General features: G+C 45.7%; 2 protein-coding genes across 6 annotated transcripts in view; one reads left to right on the forward strand and one right to left on the reverse strand.

Annotated features, from left to right (window-relative positions):
• The first annotated feature begins 1,242 nt into the window (after positions 1–1,242).
• ppp1r3db (protein phosphatase 1, regulatory subunit 3Db) lies at positions 1,243–3,147 on the forward strand. The gene is made up of 3 exons (XM_068594845.1): positions 1,243–1,294; positions 1,432–1,542; positions 1,709–3,147. Exon 3 carries the CDS (start codon positions 1,730–1,732, stop codon positions 2,627–2,629), a length of 900 nt encoding a protein of 299 aa, XP_068450946.1. The 5' UTR covers positions 1,243–1,294; positions 1,432–1,542; positions 1,709–1,729; the 3' UTR covers positions 2,630–3,147.
• Positions 3,148–6,344: 3,197 nt separating this feature from the next.
• Positions 6,345–24,465, reverse strand: part of phactr3b (phosphatase and actin regulator 3b) — a 41,404-nt gene continuing 23,283 nt past the window's right edge. For all 5 annotated transcript variants that reach the window (XM_068595324.1, XM_068595323.1, XM_068595325.1 and 2 more), the window contains 5 exons: positions 9,359–9,414; positions 7,896–7,957; positions 7,627–7,767; positions 7,106–7,182; positions 6,345–6,622 (listed from right to left, as the gene is read on the reverse strand). In XM_068595324.1, the coding sequence (XP_068451425.1) occupies positions 6,607–6,622; positions 7,106–7,182; positions 7,627–7,767; positions 7,896–7,957; positions 9,359–9,414 (352 nt within the window). In that variant the 3' untranslated portion in view covers positions 6,345–6,606. The remainder of the gene's footprint in view (positions 6,623–7,105; positions 7,183–7,626; positions 7,768–7,895; positions 7,958–9,358; positions 9,415–24,465) is intronic.

A 24,465-nucleotide genomic window follows, 5' to 3' on the forward strand; every position in this document is an offset into this window, starting at 1 on the left:
CACGGTCGTATATTTTTGTGATAATTTTTTTAATTCCAGGCCTTCCTTAAGGACCGTTGCACATCCTCCGTGTTGTTTAATATCACATTTTAAGGAAATGCATCCTGCTTTTATAAAGTCTTGGACACACACTGACTCTGGTGTAACATCGAAGGTCACGAGCATTCTTTCCAAACTCTGGGCCATCTGCGCATAAGCTTCTAGCGCTCCAACTGAAGAATACAAATCACCGATACGATGCAGATCGCTCCCTTATAAAGGCTTCGTTATAGCTCAGTCAGGTTGAGCGTTCCACATATTGTATTGTGATCCATAAATAGCTCTTTGCTGCATCAATAATTTTGTAGTTGAATGCAAGAAAGGGAACGACAACGTCCCAGACGACAGGCTCGCAACCAGCTGGGACCTTTACCTGCTAAGTTATAGACAATATATTTCCACAAAATGCAAATAAAAATATGATTGTGTTGCGTGAAGAGGCTTAATGGCCCGTGCTGCTTGTGCAAAAAGGTCAACAGGTCAGAGCTGCCTTCAGCGACCACATCTCCAATGCCTCAAGCTCTACGTTACGTTCTGCAGCTTGAGATACGTTCATTTTAAGCCCCCCTAGCATACTCATGTATTTTTTAAGTTAATTCACATGATGTAATGTCTTTTTGTTTTACATTGGACATGGACAGAGTTTAACAGACAGTGTCGGGTTGACTGTGGCTCAGTGGTTAGCGTGCCCGTCTTTCAACCAGAGGATCCATGTTTCGAGCCCCGGCTCCGCTGGTCCTTGTGTCCTTGAGCAAGACACTGCTCCCCATTGCTGTGTCTGCGGTGTGTAGAGGAAAAAAAGGAAGTGGATAAACACGTCAGCTAAATGTAACGTTCCTTGAAGTTTGGAATCTGATAGCATGTTGCCAGGTTTCTACGACACGTAAAGCACTTGCTTAAATTCCCAACTGTCAATGCGTCTCCACAGTTCTGTAGTCGCCAAATAGAAACACTCGTTTCACCAGTAATTACATGTACAGTTATTTTCATGTGAAAGAGTTTACGATTATGGGGGCAAGGTCACCCGTAAATCGCAAACAGTTCGCAGACTGACAGAAGGTTTGTGCTGTCAGTGGACTATAAAAGAAGCATGAGAGGCTTCGTCCGAGCGCAGATGCACAGCCGCGCTACCTGCTATAAATATTCACTCCCCACCTCCCGTCCCCAACTACAGTCTCATGTTTATCAAGGGCTGAGCTCACAGGGCTTCGGAGCCATAGATTACACTCTGGTCTTCGGATCCTGGTCACTGAGGGTTTGTTTTTTTTATCAAGTTCACGTATTAGATTGTCTGCTGTCCGTGGCTTGCAATATTATATATATACACTAATATTATTTTATTTTTTTTGCTTTGTTTTTCGCTCCCTGAATATTAATGGCTTTTGTTGGCAGACTCAAGCTCTCATCTGTCATCTGGCAGCAGTTGGGTTCAAAGCAACTTCGCTAGCAGGCAGCGAACGAGGTCAATGCACACAAGAAGAACACAAGGAGTCTGCTGTGAAGGTTTGGTCTTTCTTTAAGCGTGCAGCAACATATTGCTCGAGTTTCTAAACATTTAACTGAAGTAATTGCTGTTTTTTCCCGAAAATTGGTGGCCCGATATATTTACATGTCCAGCTATGTACAATGAAAAGATTAGTGATCCATTATATTGTGGTTTGTGTCTCAGGGCGTGTCTAATGTGAAAAACATGGCCGGTTCTGGTGAAAAGAGCGAGACCCCGCCTCGGTTCTTCAGTGGCCCCCGTGACGCCACGTGCGCCGCCAGGACCACGACCATTCGTCTTCGGGACATTTATGACCCCAAGCCTCATCCTCCCAAAGCCCCGGTCCGGATCCGACCCCCGGGCCCAAGGGCGCCCTCGATGACGGAGCTCAACCTAAAGCACGGCTCGCCCAGTGACCCTCCGACCAAGACGATCATGAGGAAACGAGCTCAGTCCCTCCCATCGTCGGCCGAGAGAACTAAAGAGCTCCGGAGCCTGCAGGTGCGCTTCGTGGACTCGCTGGGCCTCGAGTTGGAGGACGTGAAGGTCTTTAAAGTTCAGGAGCACCCCTTGATACCCCAACATGTTATGTTCCGGCTCCTGATGAGCTCCGAGCTGGCTTTCGGCAAGTCTTTGGAGCTGTCGCTGCCTTACTTCAAACCTTGTTTCCCGGAGAATGTCGGGGCCCAGCCGGACTTCCTGGAGCGTCTCCGCAATCAGAGTGTGTGCCTGGAGCAGGTCCTGTGTTCAGAGCAGGGGATAACGGGCGCCATACGAGTACTCAACTTAGCCTACGAGAAAGAAGTGGCAGTGCACTACTCTTTCACCAACTGGAGAACACACACGGAGACCGCAGCGCCCTGGGCGTCGAGCGGCCACCGCGCGTCGTCCGGCGCTCCGGAGACGGATGTCTTCAGATTCCGTCTGCCCGTCCCCCCCTTCCTTCTGCAGCCGGGGGCCATCTTGGAATTTGCCATCCACTACAAGGTGCAAGGAGGCCACCACTGGGACAACAACAGCGGACGCAATTACAAACTGGCGTGCCACAGCTACAAAGTGACGGTGCCGAGGGAGTGCGAGGACAGCATGCTGCACTTCACCTGAGGGCCCACACGTGCGGGGGCCGTGACACCTGTACACACACACACACACACACACACGCACACAGAGCTCTACATTTTGGCCCCTCTACTTCAATATCTGACAGCTGAGAAATTGTGCGCCGTTTGGAAAAAGTGTTATGAAGTATAGTATAGTTTAGTAGACTAAACAAGTAGCGCAAACTTTAAATCCAACACTTAAAATCATGGCAAACTAAATAAAGCAGATATGTGGATATAAGGAACATTTATTTTGATTAATCCAACTTAGTTTACTGGACTAAAAAAACAAAGAAATACTCCGTCAGCAGGAGACTGGCTTACCTTGCTGCCCAATATGTATTGACATGTCACAACGTCATTAAAAATCCAATTAAATTAAATTGAAACTATGATGTGACGCCTCGGTCTTGTACCATGTGACCAAGCCCCCGTTCTGACTTCCGGAAACCCCGCCCCCTGCGCTTGGCGTGACCACAGGCGGAGAAAAGGAGCATGTTTATCCTCATAACCATTTCCAACCCCCCCCCCCCCCCTGCTCTGCCGATGTGGCACAAGCGGAGGCGCCTCATGGCCTGCTGGCAACGCGGGCGGCTGGTTTGTTGTAACCGTGCTCTCCCTGCTGTGACCAGCGGGGCTCGACCCCATTCTTCTGGAGCTTGTTTTGTTTTCGGAGGAGGATTACAGGGAGCCGCGTTCTCCCCCCGTTGCACCGTGACCCGCCTCCCCGACAGCGCTGACCTTTCACTGAAAAGTTTCCACTGATCCCAGAGGCCGGATGCCATGCAGGACTTTCTGGCACTGCGCAGCTGCACGGAGGCTCATGCAGACGGAGGAATGCCTGCGACGAGCCGCGCGCGTAATGATCATAGATACAAAACTACATTATTAAAAAAAAAAAGCAGAAGATTATTCATTTAAAACGAAAGAAATGTAAATAAAGGGATTACTCATGGAAGGCACAGTCTGAAGAAAATAAATAAAATCCACTACTTAAACTGGTAGACAGGTCTTTGAATGAAAATAAACTTATTTTGTATTATTATTTTTATATCATAACTGATTTGTTGCCCTCTGTCATAATAGTAAGACAGGCCCTGACAGTATTTTAATTTGTATCTGCCGACAAACGACAACAAAAAAAGAAGATTCACATTTTTATGTCCAACTCCTTAAAAATACATTTCACCATAAGTGATTTGTTCAAAATAAAACAATAAAATGCTCCTCTGCAGCAGCAGTCATGAGACACTAGATGGCCCCATTGCTTAAATTATGCCATGAATACGGTTAATGTCAAGATGTGTTACAATTAAATTCCACATCATATCCTCAAGTAAAAGTCAAATGTACTCCATTACGAGTGGAATACCTGCATTCACAATCAACATCACATGTAAAAACATGAGTGTTGAACTCTGGATGTGGTTGAGTTGGGGTCAAGCGACATTTCCCCGCCATTTGTCTCTAAACCTACCGCTATACGAGCTCCATGCAACCTCCGTGTGTTTTGGTTTTCACTTTAAAAAACAAACAAATGCCTTTATTCAGGGGGTTGTCTTGTGCTTGCTGCTGCTAGTTATGCAAGAGGCCACCATATTAGGAGGCCTCGTGATGCTCTATAGTGACGTTTTATCTCTGGAGGTCTGGCCGGGATGGAAATGTGAAAAAACAACTGATGCCTCATTGTTATGATTATGAGTTACCATCTTTAAAACACCATTACGGCCTGAGTCATTTTGGAATAGAAGAACTGCGTCACCTTGTTAATATTTGTGCAGTTAGTCTCGAGCGCACGACCGATTTCATCATGTGAATATTACATTTGCAGGAGCAGCCTATTGTTCATCACAGTGACATATTTAACATAGTTATATTAAACATCAATAGGCCGACCGACTCCCCGGAAAATTCTATGAATAAAGCGCCGTGAGAAACAACAGACATGACAAAATGTTAACTTATCTCTTCTCATAACATTGTTAGTTCTCTAATTGACATCTAAAGAAAAATAATAATAACAGATGCCTCATCCCCCCTCGGTAGTGTGTGATACTTGGAAAACAATGAAATAAAAAAATATCTCCATCTTATAATAAGATGCTTGAGTTGAAGGGGAAAAAACATAAATTGAAGCAGAAAACAATGCTCTGAAGTCATCAGGAACAAATTGATTGACAAAGTCATGAACAATTGGAACGATAGAATAAAGCATTTGACAACAGGTACACCTGTCGGGTCTGCAGGGACTCCGGTTGGTAGGATTAGAGTGAATATAAAGCTATTGTGTGGTTCTTGGGTAACAATGACGTTGTGTGTTGTTAAATAAATAAATAAAATGGTCCAGTATGTGACGTGATTTGTACTCCAAAGCCTGGTTATGAACCAGAAGCTCATTTCGCTTACAGTTGGCTAACAAACAGCAGAACATATGTTCAGCGTCTGTGTGTGTGTGTGTGTGTGTGTGTGTGTGTGTGTGTTTACTGTTGGCCCCCCACGTATCTGAGGGACACCCGGAAGTCAGGATATCCCCTCTTCCCTCCGCCTCCGTGAGTGAGAGCGTTCCCTCGTTCCTCCCACGCAGCTCCACAGGTAACCGGGGCTGTTCTGGGGGCCAGAAGATGCTGGTTTTCGTTGACGGCGAGCGGCCCTGCACAGCGCAGTTTCAACTGGAGCCGCCATCTGTTCCTCCATCATGCCGGGACGGAGGCTGTGACTCACCTCGCGTTGCATGTCGACGTCCAAAAAGACCCCCCCACCGCTCGCACACACACACCTCATATCATTTAAGAGGTTTCTCCTCACTGAAAGAGGCTTTTCAACGACCTCAAATGCACCCGCAGTTCCTAATATTTTACAGGCGCTGCAGTGGTTCAGAACTAATGACTTGTTTCTTTCATTCTGGTTCCTCCGCCGGTAACGTGAAAGCCACGCAAACGGATCAACATCTGGCTTCCGATTGGGAGAAAGTCAGCCAAGTGCACTTGTTTTCCTGAGGGGATTTGACCTCGCCCGCCTGCTCCGTGCCCCACGCGATTGATGCCCGTCCTCATTCCTCAGAGAGAAAGAACGGGTCACCAGCCTTTCCCTTGTAAACTAATTGCCGCTTCATCGGAGGTGAACCTCACTACAATGCCGTTATCCGCTTACTAAGGCACTAAAACGCTGGGATAAATCTGAGCGGATTATAGTCCACGTACGATGCTTAGTCAGCGTTTATCGCCCCTAATTCTGACCTTTTGTGATTTCAGAATAGAGCACACTTCTGCCGTGGTGTCGACATGTGCTCGAGGAAAAGAAACACCAAAGGCGAGACAAAGTTTGTTACAAATTGAAAACCTGTATTGTGCAGACAATAAATAGTGCTTACAAAGGGAATTCTGTCTTTGACACAGACAAGGTTTCTGTTTACACCGTCGATATGAAACGCATCAACTGAATTGGTGAGACTGAGACACAGCTCGGGTGTGGTGGTGGTGGTGGTGGGGGGGGACGGGGGGTGACGACTGATTCTGGAGTGGGGACTGGTTGATTCGGTCACATGCACCCCCCCCCCCCCCATCCCGCCCACCCCCCGTCCCCCGTCCCCGTCCCCCCCGTCCTCATCCTCCTCTCGTGGCATCGAAGAAAAAGAAAAAAAGTCTTTCAAAAGAGTCTGTTTTACAAAATAAAAATCGCTGCTCGTCAATGGCGAACATGTCACCTTGACTCCGCCCCCTCCCCCCCTCTCCCTTTTGACAAGGTGTGAGGTGAGGGGCTGGTAGAGGAGCGGCTCCTCCGAGCAGAAGTGGAGCTCGCTGCATGCCTCCGTGTCGTCGACTCCCCTTTTCTCCAGAGACACAGCCTCCAAGGTTTTCGCTGGACACAAGTACCAGAGCACCCACTGACTGTGGGCCGCCGTGCCGGAAGACTCCGTGCAAAAGGCCTTCGCTGACAGAACCAGATATATATATTGGCAACTCTTCACAGAAGAAAACCTTGCTACGGCCGGTGGAACCTGTAAAAGGGGAAAAGTGTGAGCACGGGCTAAAATATTCACACAGCGAGGTTTCATCAATCAAAAGGTCTATAAATAGCTTGGCGGTCAATGCGTTTAAAAGCAGCCAATGGCTTCTCCTCCAATTCAGGGGTTTCCTTTTTTTTTTAGCAATACAGAATCTTGACACAAGCAAAACGTAAGCTAAAAATATGTACAGACATTCATTATAGTGGAGAGGTGGTACAAAAGGGTGAAACTCATCTCCGGGGGCCTGCTTTTTCAGCTAAATGTAAGCCCTGTGCACTGCAGGGATAATGCACTTTTGGGTCTTTGCACAATGTCACACTGACTCTGCCGGAACATTCATCCGCTCGATAAAGCGGCCTGCAGAGTTTGTCCAAAATGACTCTTTTTGATTCTATTAGACACTTTTGTGAACGCCAAAAATCGAATCATTTGATCTTTGCAGGCATGGCGGCAGGCGCGGAGGCTCAAACTGACCTCGTCAGGTGCTTGCTCGAAGTGTGGACTTCCATCTCGTTGCTCTTGAACTCGTTCAGCTCCTTTCGTATCGCCGCCTGCGGGAAAACGAAAAACAAAAAAAAAACAAAAAATGAAACACGAAGCGTGGGCCCAGGTGTGTCCCGCCTCCACGCGGTCGCAGACGTCTTTTGGGAAACGGAGAAAACATCTGCAGATGGTGCAGAGCTCATATATTAGAAATATGACAACACCTTTTTTTTTTAGGCAGGACGAAACAATAATCCCGATCAATATACTCAATTAAATAAATTTGACATGAACCCAGATGAGTGGAACGTCATGCAGGTGCTTCAGTGAGACTTCCTAGCGACTGTACTGTAGTACTGTACTGTACTTTCTAATGCCTCTTTGAGGAATCTCTGACATTTTTCTGAAGACTTTCCAAGACAGGCGGAAACCCCGGAGAGGCGCTGAACACAAACGTTGCACCACTTCATCATCCGAGAAGCCGGCGCTGCTGTCCCGTTGGTTTTAGTTACCTTGTCAGCGGCTGACAGCCGGGTCCAGGGCTTGTCCGCCCGCCTGTCGTAATCCTGAGCTTTGGCCACTTCCACGTAGTCGCTGAAGCGGATGAGGATCTTTCTGTCCCGCAGCTCGTCCACCGTCGGCCGCTGGTTCAGCTGGAGAAGGAGAACGTGTCAGCCCTCGTCGGGTTTATCGACACGTTCGATCTTCCAAATGTGGGTTTTTGATTTAAAGATTTTTTTTTCTCTTTAGCAAACTCTGTCAGGTCACTGCAGCCGCCTACCTTTCTGTTAAGCCGCTGTTTGATTTCCCTCCTCTCTTCCTGTTCCGTCTGGTCATTTCTTTCTGTTGACACAAAAGGGAAGGAAATAATCTCAAAAGCAGGTCAAAAGCGTTCATTTGCATACACTATAATTCCACTAAATACTTAGTTATTTTTGGTTTTATGGAGATGCTCAGTCAGGGTAGCAAATGATAAGTGGCTACCAGGCCTCTGACTATTCCACGGGACTGGAAAGGTGATGAAGTCGGCGAAGTCTAATGGAGCTAATCTGCGGGATCAATACTGCTCAGAGGACGGCGGCTCACTTCCACAGCGGATCAGTGCCGAAAGTGAGTTAGAGAGCGAGACGACGGGCGGATTAGAGTCCCCTAAGTAGGATTTATCTTCATCAAATTCACTAGCTGTCACTTCAATTATTTTGAATCTCTCTTTCTTCTCTTTTTACTCTTTGGGCGCAACAGGAACCTGTTATATGTGCATTTTCACTAGAGAGGTTTTCGTGTGCGGCTTCGGAGACCGGGACAGTAAGTGTGTTGATCTTGAACACACGTTCCCGAGCAGAGGAGGGGGGGGGGGGTCAGCGACAAGGACGGCAGCTGCTCCGAGCGCACAGGTGGCCCGTCTCAACCGGACTGCAGGACTGCATTCCTCACCGCTTCGTAATCTCTCTGCGCGCACTAGTTTCACAGTTTGCTGCGATCTGCACGCTTTCTCCCACACACACACATGCGCACACACACTCACACCATTGTCGCTTTGTCGAGAGGCTTGAGGTATTTCAAAAGGTCCAAATAAATGTGAGTTCAAATCAGCCTCGGGGGAAGATGCATGAGCACGCGACTCAGACTTCAGCTCACCAGCTCTCGGGAAACAGCCGAGGAGGATCACATTCAGTCTGGCTGGATTTATGGTTTACAAATACATTTGCTGGGACAAAAATGGCTTCATGGCTAGTTATTATTTAAAATTATTCCACCAAATATGCAGTTTAAATAATATATATATATATAATATATATATTACTGTTTGATTACGATTATCTGCCGTTTATTTCCTAAATGTATGCATAGTGTCAGAACCCTAATTAAAACTTTAGTTTTCCAAAGCCAAAAGTAATTTGACTTGTTTTGTCCCACATTTAGAACAGAGCAGATACATTATCCCATGTGAGCTATACAACAATTGAATAAGTAAAAAAAAACATAATTGACTATTATTTACTTTTTCCCCACAATAATCATCATTTTAAAACAGTAATAAAACGTGGTATCAATGTCTTACTTTGAAATGCCCCTTCAGTCGCATCACAATTAGTCTAATACAAGTAATAAAGTGCTACTTTTTTTTTTTCATGGAAGACTAAAAACCAGGGAAGTCCACATGACCTCAAATCAACTTTAGGACCAACTTTATTTTCTACACAAGAGAGAGAGAGAGATGCAATCATGACGACTTGAACTTACGCTTCAAGATGTTCCGACTCTCCAGCTCCTCCACCGCCGGCCTCTGGCTCAGCCTCCTGCGGAAAAACACCAGGATCACGTTCTGGACCATCTTTGCCCGCTTTGGGGTTGCTTGCTTGGCACCAAACTCTTTTGCGGTCTCTTCTCCACCACTTCTTCCTCCTCCTCCTCCTCCTCCTCCTTCTCCTCCTCCACTACTACTACTGGCACTTTGGATGCTTGAGCCGGTGCGCCGAGCGCCGGCATTCGCACATCCAGAATGCCAACAGCGCGTGCCACCTCGGGTCCAGAACGTGGCTCGTTCTATTGTAACATTTGAGGATCCACATTGAGAAAAGAAAGGGGCTCAGGTTGCCCGCTTAGTGTCATGTGACAGAGCCAGAGAAGAAACAAAAAGGGGAGAAACTTTCCCTTAAAAAAAAATAAGGACCGGCTCGATTCAGGCGGTTGTAGTCCCGGCGGCGATGTGGATGCTGAGCGCTGAGCAGAGAGACTACTGCAGGCAGCACAGCCTGCCTCCTCCTCTTTTTTCTTTTCTCTTTTTTTTACCACATGCACAGTAGTCATGTGAAGGGGAGGGACTGAGAAGGAGATTCCCTGCACGCACAAGCATGCACACACAAACCGCAGCAAAAAGGGAGTTGTGCAATATTGTAGTAGGAGAGCTTTATGAAAAAAAAAGTATAGAAGTATTTACAAGATTGAGGAAAAGGAAAACCCATCTTACTCACTTTCCCCCAGCCTGTTAATCTGTATTACTCATGTGCAGTGCTGGAGGTGATTAAATTAAAAGGTGAAAACCTGAACATTCAATGGCTCCACTCGAAATGTATCATTTTCATCACCTGCCTGGTGGTTATTTTCTTCGTCTGTAGCCTTAACGCCAGACAATTGGCGAAAAAACACCCATCACAATTTCCCACAACTTAAGTTTCAATTTCAGTTTCTCAAATGTCTTTTCTGTGTCTGACTGCGTGCATCCATCCATCCATCATCCATCTATCCATCATCCATCATCCATCATCCATCCATCCATCATCCATCCATCATCCATCATCCATCTATCCATCCATCCATCATCCATCCATCATCCATCATCCATCCATCCATCCATGAGGAGGTGGTCATGTGGTCACGGGTGAAATGAAAACAAACGGAGACAAGGTTGCTGACGCCAGCGCTGTGTATCTGTGTGTTGCATGCGATAGGTGGGTTTGTTTTTGGACTTCGGGACCTCCACACATGACCTTCCAAGATCAATCTAATCTCTGCTCTCAGTAGTTTAGCGAAACAGAGATACAATGAATTCACCATTTAAGTCAAAGGTATGTTTTTCTACTGCTATTTAATTCAAATGGATGAGAGAGCGACACGTTTTTTTGGGGAGTGGGGATATCACAGATTCTCTCATGATGTCTGAATTAAATTAAATCATTTTAAAGAGGCCCAAATTGGAGGCATGACAAACATTCCATCTGTGTGCAATTTGACAGCCAACCTGTCAAGTTTAAACAGTTTTTCTCCTCAATTAACACGGTTTGCCAGACTTAATCACAATCTGTCTATTTGCTCAAAGGGGGCGGGGTGGGGGGGGTAAAATAAGTATCTTTACAGGGCAGCCCCCCCCGCCCACATGTAACGCATTTAGGAGCACTGGCGGGATTACAAAGTGTTAATGGAAGCAGAACAATCGCTCCCTGAATAAACAGGAGGTTGAATAAAGACAAAGTCACGACTCGCTTGAGAAGATGGCACGAGCGCTGTAATAGAATCCACTTTTCTAATCGACTGGAGGGCGAGAAGGGATCGGGCCGCGACGTGTTCACACTCCTAACCGCTGGGAGTTGGTGAAAATGTGATTCACACCAGCAGAGAAAATGAGATCAGATGTTCTTCTGACCAGCTCAGGAGCTGAAAGTGCTGACAGAGAAAGGGACCGCACATTAACTGGGAACGCGGTGTCTTTTTCAGAACAAGACAACCCCCACCGTCCCTTAGCACCGCTCCATCCTCCAAATTATTGAGGTGGACGGAAAGCTTTTGAGTGGGGGTTCACAGCGGGACAAACTATAGTATCGTCTTTAAATTGTTAAAAAAAAAAACTGTCCAAGGAGTAATTGCTCTTTCCAAATCTAGTAAGAATAAATGAGACTTTGGGATCTATGCTTTAAAATCACTTCTCCGTGGACCGAATAATTAAGGGGAATTGTTTAAGCCACAAAAACAGTTAGGGCAAAACGCTTTTTTGAATTGAATTTATTTTCAATGTTTTATTAGTTGTTGTTTTTTGGTCCAGTTATTATTTTCTCCACAACACTATTGCTCAACAAAAATATTGGACTATTTGCCTGAACCGCAGATCGTGTCCAGTAACTTTCGATCATTGTGTTTTTCATGTCCAATGCCAACGTTATGGTTTGGTTAAGGTGGACACTTGGTTGCATCATTACAGGTCCGTTACTTGGGTTTGCGAGTCCGTACTTGCTCTAAGATCATTTGTAGGAGAGGAAGCTCGGGCTCTGTGACACATCTGCACGGTGTCTCCCCATTCTCCCAGTTCAGCTTCCATTCACGTCACACCTAAGGCGCCGGGTTGTAGTTTGAGTGTGCACAGGGCGGCCGTGTCTTCCAGGTAAATATGAGCACCCCATCAGACGACGATGTCCAGAATAATGGAAAACATTTGATAAGCCGGGACATTTTGTCCACGGCCCTGTAGGTAATCTATAATAAGCCTCCTGTCCTGTGTAGCTTCAGCTGTAACTGGGACCACTGGGTGGGCTGAGAGGGGGAAGAACAGGACCACAGACACGAGCGTGCTAAATGGAGCGGAGCCGCAGTCGGATGTGTGGTCTGCAGCGGAAAAACATTTCGGGTCAATAGCAATTGCCTCAGTTCAAAGAGCGAATCACATCGGCTGCCGCAGCCACACTCTTACAGTCACAAAAGAGGCATCAGATGTGTTTTACAACAGACAATGTAGTTGCTGGGGATTAACTGCCAAAAAAAAAACAACAACAACCCACAACTAAATCCGAATACCTTAAAAGCTCGGGTGAGTCAGCGTGGTTCTATTTTGCCAAACAATCCCACCGGCCCTTTAGTCACTACCTCCTGCGGCGATTCTGCGCTTCACAAGCGCTCGCCCACTCCGCTTGTCAGAGGGAAAAGTTCCTTGTTTGTCGGAGAGCTCCCCGGCATGTCAAAGCAATGAGCTGCCCGTAAGAGCAGGTGCCGATGGGAATGTCAGCCCGTGGAAAGTGGAGGAGAATGGGATGAGTCAGGCGCCACGGGCCGGCCGGGCGGCCCGCCTACTGCCCACTGAGGTGTGCCCTAATATCCCGCCTCCTTCCCCTTGGTGACAGAGCCCGAGGACAGGAGCGCAGCGCTCAGATGTGGAGTTTAAGGGAAGGGTGCGGTGGGTAGTTGCCAGGAATAATTAAAGGACCCCTCTTTAGTCGTAGCCTACCAGAAGCTCAACGTTTACGTAACTTGGTTGAGGACTTTAAGCGTTGACCTAAATGCCTCCCACTGTTCACTCGCTCACATGAACATGAGAGAACGCAGCTTTGCTGGGAAATGCTGCTTGGATATATAATTCCTGCAAACGCTCCACGGCCACCATTGCTAAATTTCAAGTTATGAGCTCAGGCTAACACAGTAAATCACACTGAGAGCCTTTTCCAACTGCCCTTTAAAAAAAAAAAAAAAACCCGTGTTCAAAGGCTGGCTGTGCTATTGATGACAGATGAATGGGGGACACATTCAAAGACTCAGACATGAAACCAAGAATCAATTCTTCAATCGTTTGTCTCCGAGGCGTCGCCCTCGGGGTGCAGGTTTTTTTCACAGATCAAGCGGCCGATCGTGTCTGGCTCTCGAGCGTCCCGCCGGGAGCCCGGCGTGGAGGAGGCGACTTCAAATACCGTGACCTCGCCGCAGGGTTTGCGGCACACGTGCTGTGAACTTGAACCGCGGAGGATCCTCAAGTGGCGCCGCGAACAGAGCTTTAAATGAACGCCTGCCGATACGAGGAGCCGGTGAGGCGGCGCTCAGGCACCTGGTCACTATGACGACGCCAATGTAACAATTTTAAAGCCCGAGTGAAATAAACAAATATATATTTGTGTGCCTTTTCTTAATAATGTGGCCGGCCGCGTGGGATGCTCAGGCGTTTAGGCAAGTTATCTTAACACATCTTCACCTTTTTAGCATAGCGTCTTAGAGTGTTAAATGCTAAGCTAATTGGCAAAATGGCTGTTTTTTCACTTGCGATGCAGCTTGGCCAGTGCTCCTTTGGCGTCTGGCACTACCCTCATTTAGTTACGACTCTTGACTCGTGAAAAGACTCGCGAGTCATTGTCGGATCTATATTTCTTTGGGTTGCTAAGAAGCAAGCAGATATGCGGGCCAAGACTTGCTTTTTGCTTCCAATACTGCTCATTGTTTACAGTCCGACTAGCAACAGATCCGAGACGGTAGAGGTTTCAAAAGTAGCCACTTCACAAGCTGATTTGAAACAATTAAAAATCAAAATCATGGGGCCTCAAGATTGTATTTTGGTCAAGGTGTTCTTTCACTTTTGTTCTCCACATGAACCGTTCACCTGCATTGCAACAGGGACAGCTCGAACGTGATTCGTCAAGTCCAAAATCTTGTCCTGTTGCCTCCAGATTTTGCAAATCAATGCAGAATCTGCTAACCAGGATCAAGCTAACCTAACTAAGTTTTGTTGCCTAAACCGGAAAGTTTATTACGCAAAGACCGTTTGCATGCAACGAGCGCATATTGACCCCAACTTGTGTTAGTTAGGTTAGTAAACGAGACAGACCAGAATAAATGTTTACAGCGGATCATCAAAAGTGTATCCTCAGGTGAACGCATGAACGTCCAAATTTTATGGCAAACCGATCAAACAGCTGTGGAGACGTTGCACGCAAACAATTGTGGGCGCCGTGATGGCGCTCAAAGTACACCAACTGCCCTGAAACGACTGAACAAACAATGGAAATCCATTCGCCGACACGGATGATGTAACCTATTTAAAAAAACAATGACTGATTCTGTTTGCGTATTGAATCTTCTTCCAGTCAACTGGGAGGCCAGAGTCCGTGCTGGACGAGGGCAAAAACACGTACACCTTCCTGTACCTGTTTATTTACAGCCTGAGACAAGCAAACTAATCTCGCCAACACGTGTCACAGGTCCCAATTCCTAAAACCTGTAAGGATCTAATCCCAATTCGGCATGGTGTTAGAGAGGAGGGTAAAAACAGCCACTCTTCATAGAGTGGGTGCTGAGGCTTTGAGACTTTTGACATTTCAATTAGAGGGTTCTTGCAACTTGATCCCCCGGGAGGAAAAAAACAAAACCCATTGTATAACGTTAATTACTGCATGTGGGACAGGGATGGCCTATCGCGGTGACAATATGTAATTTGAGGATTTCACTTCATGGCATATACAGTATGTGCAGACTGTGTCATCCAGTGCTCACGTCTCCCGACTGCTTTATTATATCTGCCAACTCCAGTCCTGTAATTGGATTGATGCCCGCCCGTGATGTTGCGCGCTATAAAAAAAAAAAAAGACCACAAATAGAAAACCAGAGAGGTACTTCCTGGGAGGAACGCTCCTTGTGTAAAACCGCGGAGACAAAAAAAAAAACACAACACGCTGCCACCGTTATTTTAACCCACCCGGCTGACTGTCGGCACACCCAGTGGGTGGACTTGAAGGAGTCGGAGGGTTTTCAACGTGTATAAAGAACGGGAGAAAAAAGAAAACAGCACTGTGAAAAAAAACGTAGGTGTGTAAAACACTCTTTGCACATACGAGTACACACGCACCAACATCTACATGCTAAAATATTAAGCTTTTGACTCACTCAAACAGACCGATTCAACGTTCTCCGGGCGCTGTTGGGACCAGTTCCACGACTACCAATCACAACCACATAAGTACATATGAGAAAAGGTAAGAAATAGAAATAGCAGTTTAAACTTGAAGACTACCATTTTGTGCCAGTGTCGTCATTCTGGGTTTTGCTCATTCAGCTCGACTTGAGACCAAGAGCTCAAAACGTTGGACATAATGTTCATTGCATTCATGGCTCGTCGTGAGCCTCTTTCTACTTGCTGCTGCTACAAGATTAAGTAATTTGTTGTTATCCCAGGAAAAGTATATATTTTTTTCATTATAATTTTGTACATTAGTAAAATAATGAAAATAACTAAATAATATGAGGAAAATGTTCTTGTTTTAACAATAACTACTTTATTTATTTATTTTTAATCAGAGGCAGCATTTTGCCTCCGTAATTTTAAAGCTTTTCTCCTTCTTGAAGTAACCATGAGGCAGAGGACACTCGACAACTGCACTGTTCAGCAGATTATATGCTTTAGTTAATGAAACCCAGCACACAGACGCACACGCACAGATGTATTATATAAATAACTATATATAATAATAAAAAAGGGATCAAAATAAATTGGCAGCACCAAGAGATTTCCTTGAGAAGTCGTTTTTCTTGCCAATCGGTGGCACAGTTTAAACCGGTAGTCTGAAATATCCGGCACCACTTGGCCTGGTTTCTGCATCGGTCACGCTTTAATTAATTCAATTTGATGGTGGAAGCGGTCTTTGTTGCATCCGACATGACTGCTCTTCATTGTTGCGAAAGCTGAGCACTTGGACCTTTCTGGTTTTTTATCAAAGCGATCACTGGCCTTGCTGAGTTCAGTGGGAGGCAGGCAAACACGTGCAGGGCATGCATTAATATTTCATCCCAGGTGAAAAGGATTATGAAACAGAAAATATTCCCTGCAGTTCAACAAGGAAGAAGCCACCATCTGACAGCCTTGGTTGCCCTGGAAACGACCATTGTGTTGTGTACCGCTCATAGAAATGTCATTTTAAAAAGGAAAGTGTTTTGAGAAGGGATTAAAGATCGTGCCTCCTCATCGACTCGTAGGGAGGGGATTCATGAAATGAAATGATCAATGCGGCTCCTGGAGCTTTGAGCACTCATGGCTTCTCTCAGGACACTTCTTTTCCACAGCATCTAATCATTCAGAGTTAGGAGTGAGTCCAGACAGATAATTCAATAAGCCAGACTTAAAGACTGAGGCTGTACTTGCTACCGTCTACGACAGACTAGGAACGCCATATCCAAAATGCAGTACAGTACGTACTGAAAATAAAATACAACTTATTGAGCTTTGACATTTGCTTTTGCTCAAGACCGTCATGGTTAAGGTCTCCCGGCCCTTTAACGATTTATTCCAACGAGTCAAGGGGAACTTTTTAAATTTCGATGATGGGAGACCGTAAGCATAAGAGAGTCGCTCAACAAGATGTTCTCAAACTGTTATTTCATGTACAGCAAACAAAACAGTGGGAAGCCTTTCCCACACATGTTAAGAGAGCTCGTCTAAATAGGTTCAAAATGAATACGGAAAGAAAAGGGTCATGTTGTCCCAACAAATCTCCCTCCGGCTACGCCAGCGGGCGCTTGTGGAGCTTTTATATTGATATATATTTATAAAATACTCAGCGGGGGATAAAAGCCTCTCTTCTACGAGATCGGTCTCTCTCGAGGGAATTCTAGCCGGCTCCCAGTGTGTCCATCAGCATGATGGCGAGCTGCTAGCGCTGCTAGCGCTGCTAGCTGCAAGCACTGCGGGCGGTTGCAGTTAGCGGCCCTCGCAGGCACCAGCTTGCTGTTGCACCAGTTTGTAGAGCAAATTTTCAATTACATTTCTGGTAAATAAAAACTGACAATATTTGAAATCCACACTTTAAGCATTTCCACCTCAGGAATCCTCAGGAATGAATTTAATGATGAAAGCGGCAAAAGGAAGTTGTATAAAACGTGTCCTTCTTGACCACTGTTTTTTGCGACCGTAGGCTGTGCCGTTGCGTGGGAGATAGTAGGCGAGGTAGACTGGTTTGATGCATACTTTCCAAATCTTTTTTTTTTGGGGGGGGGAAACTGGGTATTTTTGCTTTTGTTCGCACACTCTATGCTACGTTTTGGCCAAATCTGTACATATCGCTAGCATAGCATGTGATTTGGAATTCCGCGCTAGGAGCTAACGTTGCTGTCTTGCAGTCAGCTGCTGTGCAGCGAGGTATTTATAGAGGCCCTGGACGGCAGCTGTGGTTAGTCGCTCTGCCATGCTTCACACACTTGGGAGTTGTGGTGTCAGTTTCGATCTTTATCCTTCAAGCTGGACCACAAGATCGAGTCTGAACCATGGTTTTGTTGGCCTTTTCTTTGAAGACCTCAAGTGGAAGTCTTGCTACCACTGGCCCGACTGGCTAGCGAGTTAGCCGACTAGCGACGGCTCTTTACCAGCTAGGCTTGCGAGAATAGTCACTTATTTCACAAAGCTTCTGGAACCAAATACTTCACAAGTATTTGCAAGTGCCTCCATCATTTCAAGTGTTGATTGTAAAAAAATTTTAAAAAAAAAATTATTTCTTTCATAACATTTTGCTTCGTTGCACCAGTTTCCTGTGTGACTTACATTAGGGGCGTAAAAAAAGCCATGGCGCTTAGGGGATACGGTGAAACTCCTGCTCGCTCACACGTTGTCGTGCCTAAAAACGCGTCAAACGACTATTTCAGCACCCTGCATCTACCAGGGGTGCAGTGGATGACGGGACAAGTAAGCTAATGTGAGCTGATTGTTAGCAAGCCGCTGTAGTTCGCTAAGATACTTGTGTAGCATAACAGCTTTTTCATTGATCCACATTCGACCGCAAAACACTGGTTGCACACTGGCAGAATGTTTCAGCGAAGATGTACGCAAATACTTTAGCCTTAAAAGGACATTTAGACAAAATGCTTGCAGCAAACAAAAATGATCCCTCGTGTTTGCTCGCTGGTGGTCGTAATAAAAAGTAATACGCAAAGGAGTTGCTCTTCTAAAAATAGCCGTCACATTATTCTGCTGGGAATTCAGGGCTCAGCAAAGAAATCTCAGCAGTGTCATAAAGGAAAGGGCTTCACATTTTTATATAACAATGTCCTCAGCTGAGGAGTTTCGAGCTGAAGGGTGCCTGCGTAAAAGCCTGTAACAGCGATGGAGATATGTGGCTCATCGCAGTGTTCAGCTCTCCAGAAGAGCGCCGCAGGGGAGTGGGGAGGGTCCAATCAGAAGGGAGCGGGGGAGAAAATGTAATCTCTCCATCGGCGGGGAACCGGGGCGGAGGGAAAAAGGCAATCTGGTCTGTGACGTAGACAGCCGATTGATTATGGCTGCTGCTGCGGCAGCATTTTGCCAATGCAAGCTATATTTAGAAACAGAGGGTTCCCTTCTGCTATCCAGGACCGGCCTGCTGCTCTGCATTCTGCTGCTGCAGAGTGTCGCGATTAAGTAATGCAAATCAATGCAACATGCCACGCAGACCTGTTGCATCACAGCACAAACAAACAGAGCACAGCAATGAGGGTCATATGTGCTGGCTGTATAAACACCGACCTTTGATCAGTTTTGGGTCTTTTGATTCCCTTTCATGCACAATTTTGTAACATTGGTTATTCTTTATTGGAAAAACTGGAAAATAAAAGTTTTGTAAATGTGTAAATTGGTTGTGATGATTAACAGGATTATGTCACAAGGTCAAAATCACTGACTCATTGTGTCAAATGTACTTGAGGAAGACAGTGTGTGTACTCCACATCATCCCAGGAATGTCACTGCAGTGCAGCAAAGCGGAAATGTGCTCTATAAGTGAGGCTCTGTGGAAGAGCTTCTGCAAATCATGACAATGGTACTTAAATAGGCAAACTCCTTCAATAACCGTATTTTTTAGATGACAAGACCAAATACATTAGTGAGCTCAGTGTCTGTAGCAAATGTTTCATTGTCATGTAGGTATGTAAAAGTAGATCCAGCAGGTCCTGCAGAACCTTTTACATTAAAACCGGGGTCATCAAATGCCAGGCAATTAATCTACAGATGCTTAAGGTGAGACCAAACTTTTTTTTGGATAAAAGTTTTCTAGTCATGACCAAGGCCAAAATCGGGCCTGCAACAGATACTAGGTTTAGGCTCATTTTGGAGGGACCAACGCATGAAGAGCAGTTTTAACCGACGCCCCTTTTCCGTTCTGTTCAGTTGTCAGCTGAGTCAGCAACAAATGGAAAGTGAAAGCCCAGAGTTTCTGCCCTTAAAATATCATTAATTTCCCCTTCGATGTCGACGCTACAAAAGAGTTAACTCCTATAAATGCCTCGGCATCATGTTGCCTGGCACGATGGCTGCAGAGGAGTCAAGGTGAGAGAGACTGACTGTTCTCTGTCCCTGCTGTCGCACAAACAGCTGCACTTGCCGGAGGCCCCTCGCAGCACTCAAACACTGCTTCAGAAGAGGACACGGCGGGCCGGCCCGCTCCGCAGGTTCTGTTTTATTCAGTGTGACCAATCCGGTCGATGCTGCTTTTAGGCCATGTCTACACTACTACTAGGTTTCATATATCTTTTTACTACGTTTCATATATCTTTCATATATCTTGCGTATATATGGCGTACGTGAATGGTCATGTGATGTGTGTTTCCAAAAGTCGCCTTGGTCGTTTTTAAAACAAAAAATGTGCATTAGTGTGGAAGTAGCCTGAGCCCTTTTTAACATGAGCCATTGCTGCGCAAACACAGGCGAGATTAATAAGATTAATTGTGGCCCGGTCCCATTTGGGTTGGGTCCAGGGTTCCCCTGATATTGTGCATGCTGGCTCATTGGATTGACTTTGACAAACTGAATAGAACAGGCCCGTAATCAGTTGTATTGATTTTGCCTGTGTTTAAGCTGCTGTGATCTGGCACAGTGGCTGCTGGGTAAATGGCCGACTGGGGCACATAGTACAGACGCATCGTTAATGTTATTGGCAACAGCTGTGATTTTGCTTTGACGTCTCAAAACAACTGCTGGTAAAAAAAAAAGGTACTAGGAAGATAATCTAATTTAAAGAAGAAGAGATTCCGAGGCGACTGCTATTCTATTTGATTTTTTTTTTTGATTAACAATTATGTTAAACAATTATTTAGTATGTGTGAGGTTTGATACAACTGATCTTCCATCTCTGTAACGTCACCCAGATAATTGGCTTTTACCACCATCTGGTACAACATGTGTGTTGTGCATTGACACTGCAACAACAGTAAAATGAAAAATATATGAAATGATTTTTGACAATCAGCACTCTACAATGTTTCATTCATTTTTGTTGTTGATTTTGTTTCAAACAACCGGCTCAGTAACAACCCCGAAAACGATGGGCACTGTAATTATTAGCATACTTGTTTGTGACTATTTTCAGCAGCAGTGTGTGTTTTAATTTACTTTCAAGAGCTTGAAAAGAATGAGGTAGGAATTGGGCACCGATAGAGGGGACGCGCTGATCGCTGGCTTCGGCCTTTCGTGCGTCTATTTCAAGAAATAGCGCCATACATTCCAACCGATGTCTATTTACTAAAGTGCCATTAAGCATAGCTCCGGCCAGAGAAGTAATCGATTAATCGAGCGAACCATATGACCAGCAAGCTCACAACAACAGGCGCGCTGCTCTGACCTCTGACCTTAACCAGCACGGGGTTGTGCATACGGTCCCGAACCCTGCGTTCCATTGTCACCAGCCACTACTTTTCCCCTATGACATATAATTGATTCCATCCAGTTTTCATTATATAATCAGTTTACATAAGCAGTATGTGGTGTTGGGGATGTAGCTTTGTCCCACTCTTATCCCCCCTGTAGACTACAGTGCCTCCAGCATCCCTCTAGTATGTACAGGTCCAGTAATTAAGTTCATGCTGTATAATGCCTTTTGCTATTCCGCACCTCGTCCGATGGAATTCCTCCAACATGCACACGGAGAAGCTCACATGGGCGGAGGCGTGTCTTCGGAGATGGCATTGGTCGTACATACACGGCATGCACGTGTAGCGACTCCAGCTATCCAGACTGACAAGCAGCTGTATAAGGCCTCGAGTGAACGTGGAGGAAAACGGAGCGCAATAAAGCTCACGGGAAGGTTTATTTATGCCTGCCTGAATGTCACCCTGCCTTACACATCACTTATAGTTAGGTTGCAAACGGCCCGGCTTGGAAATGAATTAGGCCCCGCATCAAACACTCGGCGCCCTGTTTCCCCCGCTCCCCGTGTGGTCGGACAGGAATCGGAAACCAGCTCTCTTTCCCCTTGCAGTTCAAAGTCTTCATCCCTCTAATTAGCCGCTTTGACCCCGTGACGGCACCGGGTATGTGATGAAACCACACCCAGAGACACAGGGGCTCCGGTCTCCCCGGAGTTCATTGACTACGACTACGACGATGACCTTCATGCTGCACAAATTATGGAATCATTATTGCCGATATCGATGAAGCGGCGGCTACTTTTGCAAGCGAGCACATGCTTATCAGATTGTATAACTATATTCCGTTTACATCCATACATTTTGCATCCCCAAATTCGTTTCTCATCCTCTCCCTGTGAGCCATTCTACATTAGAAAATACAATTGTAAAGGCGAATGAAGATGTTGCACAATTATTCATTTCCATACTTATAAATTGAAGGAACTTTACTGTACGGCACTGCATTACTTGCACTGTAACTTCTACTCAAACAGGTCTACACACAATCTTAATTTAGCTTGTGAGTAGAATAAATACATGCAAGCATGAACGACCCGCTGAAAGGAAACCATCTGCGATGTTACATCACTTTCTGGAGCTGCACCATGGCTTGGAGAAAGGCAAACTGACCATCGCTTGTGATATAATTAAATGACTTTGATTTCTCAGCAACGACTGACACCTCTCCAGCACAAACTGTGAAAAAAAAAATCACATGGGTATCCACGACAAGGTCTCTTGTTCCTTGTTGATGGACGCATGCAGCACTGTAAATGAAGAGTACATAAATACACTGGTGCTGAAAAAAAACAAGAGACACAAGGGAGGTTATTCCCCGCCTTTTTATCCATCTCTTATCTGGCATTTCGTGGATCCTTTTCCAACTCAACGGAAGACAACAACCTGAGGCAAACATGAAGGCACCTGATGTGCCTCCATCAGGTGTGGCCACTTTTGGGCGGAGCAGCAAGCTTATTTGCATTAGCATACATTGGCTACACAACCAACAGACACAGAGCCAACATTTCCTTCATTTGGACTTTTGGTGTCAGGCCACATGGGCAACCTAGGTCCAATATGTCCTCTCATTCTTGTTTTGGTAACTACTGATAGATAGATAGATAATTACTTTATTGATCCCCAAAGGAAAATTCAGGGACCAAGTAGCTCAAGACATCACACAACATAATATATACATACACACACTATTAAAAAGGATTGTCCAAAGAAAAATTAAAAAAACAACTTGGGTGAGAAAAAATCCAGGCTGGGGTAGAGGGAGGGGGGCGTGTTGTGCAGGCTAACACAGCCAGTAGCCAGTAGGGGATTGTGCAGGGGGCTAACATAGCCAGTAGCCAGTAGGGGCATTGTGCAGGCTAACATAGCCAGTAGCCAGTGGGGGCATTGTGCAGGTGGCTAACACAGCCAGTAGCCAGTAGGAGCATTGTGCAGGCTAACATAGCCAGTAGCCAGTAGGAGCATTGTGCAGGCTAACATAGCCAGTAGCCAGTAGGGGCATTGTGCAGGGGGCTAACATAGCCAGTAGCCAGTAGGGGCATTGTGCAGGGGGCTAACATAGCCAGTAGCCAGTAGGGGCATTGTGCAGGCTAACATAGCCAGTAGCCAGTAGGGGCATTGTGCAGGGGGCTAACATAGCCAGTAGCCAGTAGGAGCATTGTGCAGGCTAACATAGCCAGTAGCCAGTAGGGGCATTGTTCAGGCTAACATAGCCAGTAGCCAGTAGGAGCATTGTGCAGGGGGCTAACATAGCCAGTAGACAGTGAACCCTGTGTATAAATTATGAGTGAGTTGGGGTCTGTTCATATTTGAGGGGGTGGAGACTATGCAGAGAAGTCTAACACAGTACCTTTGCTAGACTTTGACAGATTGAACAGTTGTATGGCTCTGGGGATGAATGATTTACCCAGCCTATCGGTTTTGCATGACAGCGAGCGCAGTCTGCAGCTGATCACACTCTTCTGTTGATTGATTGTATTGTAGAGTGGATGGTTTTTATTGTCCACGATGGTGAGAGAAACTGAGAGAAACAGTAGGCTTTCGCAGCTAAATGCTCCACATTCATCACCACCAGTTTGTCTGTGCGCCTTCAAATTTACCGTCGCCATGTTTATTTTCACAACCAATGAACAGAAGTTGCCTTATGTGGGATGCAGATGAAGTGACGTAAAGACGCCACATATGGCTCTGGCAGCGACAATAAGCCCCGCCCTAAAGCCTACCCTGCTTTATGGTCCATTTTACCCTAAAATGGACAATCAAGTACTAAATGAACATCATGCTGTCTTGAAGACTTAAAACTAGGGATTGAGACCATAAACTCATGTTTACAATGTTTGCTGAGGGAATAAATCAAGAGAGAATCAGAGTGCTTTTCTCAGAAACGTCTATACAACCAGACTTTTGTTTGCGATTGAAGTCACCTCCTGATGGCCAGGAGAGAGACACTTTCCCATCAGCTTCACTCGGTAGAACCGGAGGTTGCGACCTGGCTGATTTACGGTGGAACAGTAATAAGCATAACTGCAGATCGTGTCACAGCAAAGTAGGTGGTTGTCAAAGTGGAGTTTGCGATGTCTATGAACTACTGTTATTTTCTCAGACTTCCACAATCAGATTTATTATTGCAACTGTGTTAACAGCAAGATAAATAGTAGCAAACCTGTGTACAACGTACATCCCGAGAAGTGTCAAAACATGCTGTAATTTGACAGAATGTGTTAATCTCGGAAAGAAAATTAGCTCCACCAACACCTAAATCCAATTTCCGAAGTGTTAATTAGTTTATGGATATACAAATGCATATGTATCTTCACAGGCTCATCCTGCTGGATTTGTGTTGCACTGTATCCGATAGAGTTGTATGTTACTATATCGTAAATTAGTCTGAAAACTTTTCCGTCAAGCTACAAAAGCACACTGTGTGTCCAAACGTCCAGATGTCAGCC

This window comes from Clinocottus analis, unplaced genomic scaffold, assembly GCF_023055335.1.
Source record: "Clinocottus analis isolate CAN_PGR_092001 unplaced genomic scaffold, fCliAna1.0.p SCAF_3, whole genome shotgun sequence".
NCBI lineage: Eukaryota > Metazoa > Chordata > Actinopteri > Perciformes > Cottidae > Clinocottus > Clinocottus analis.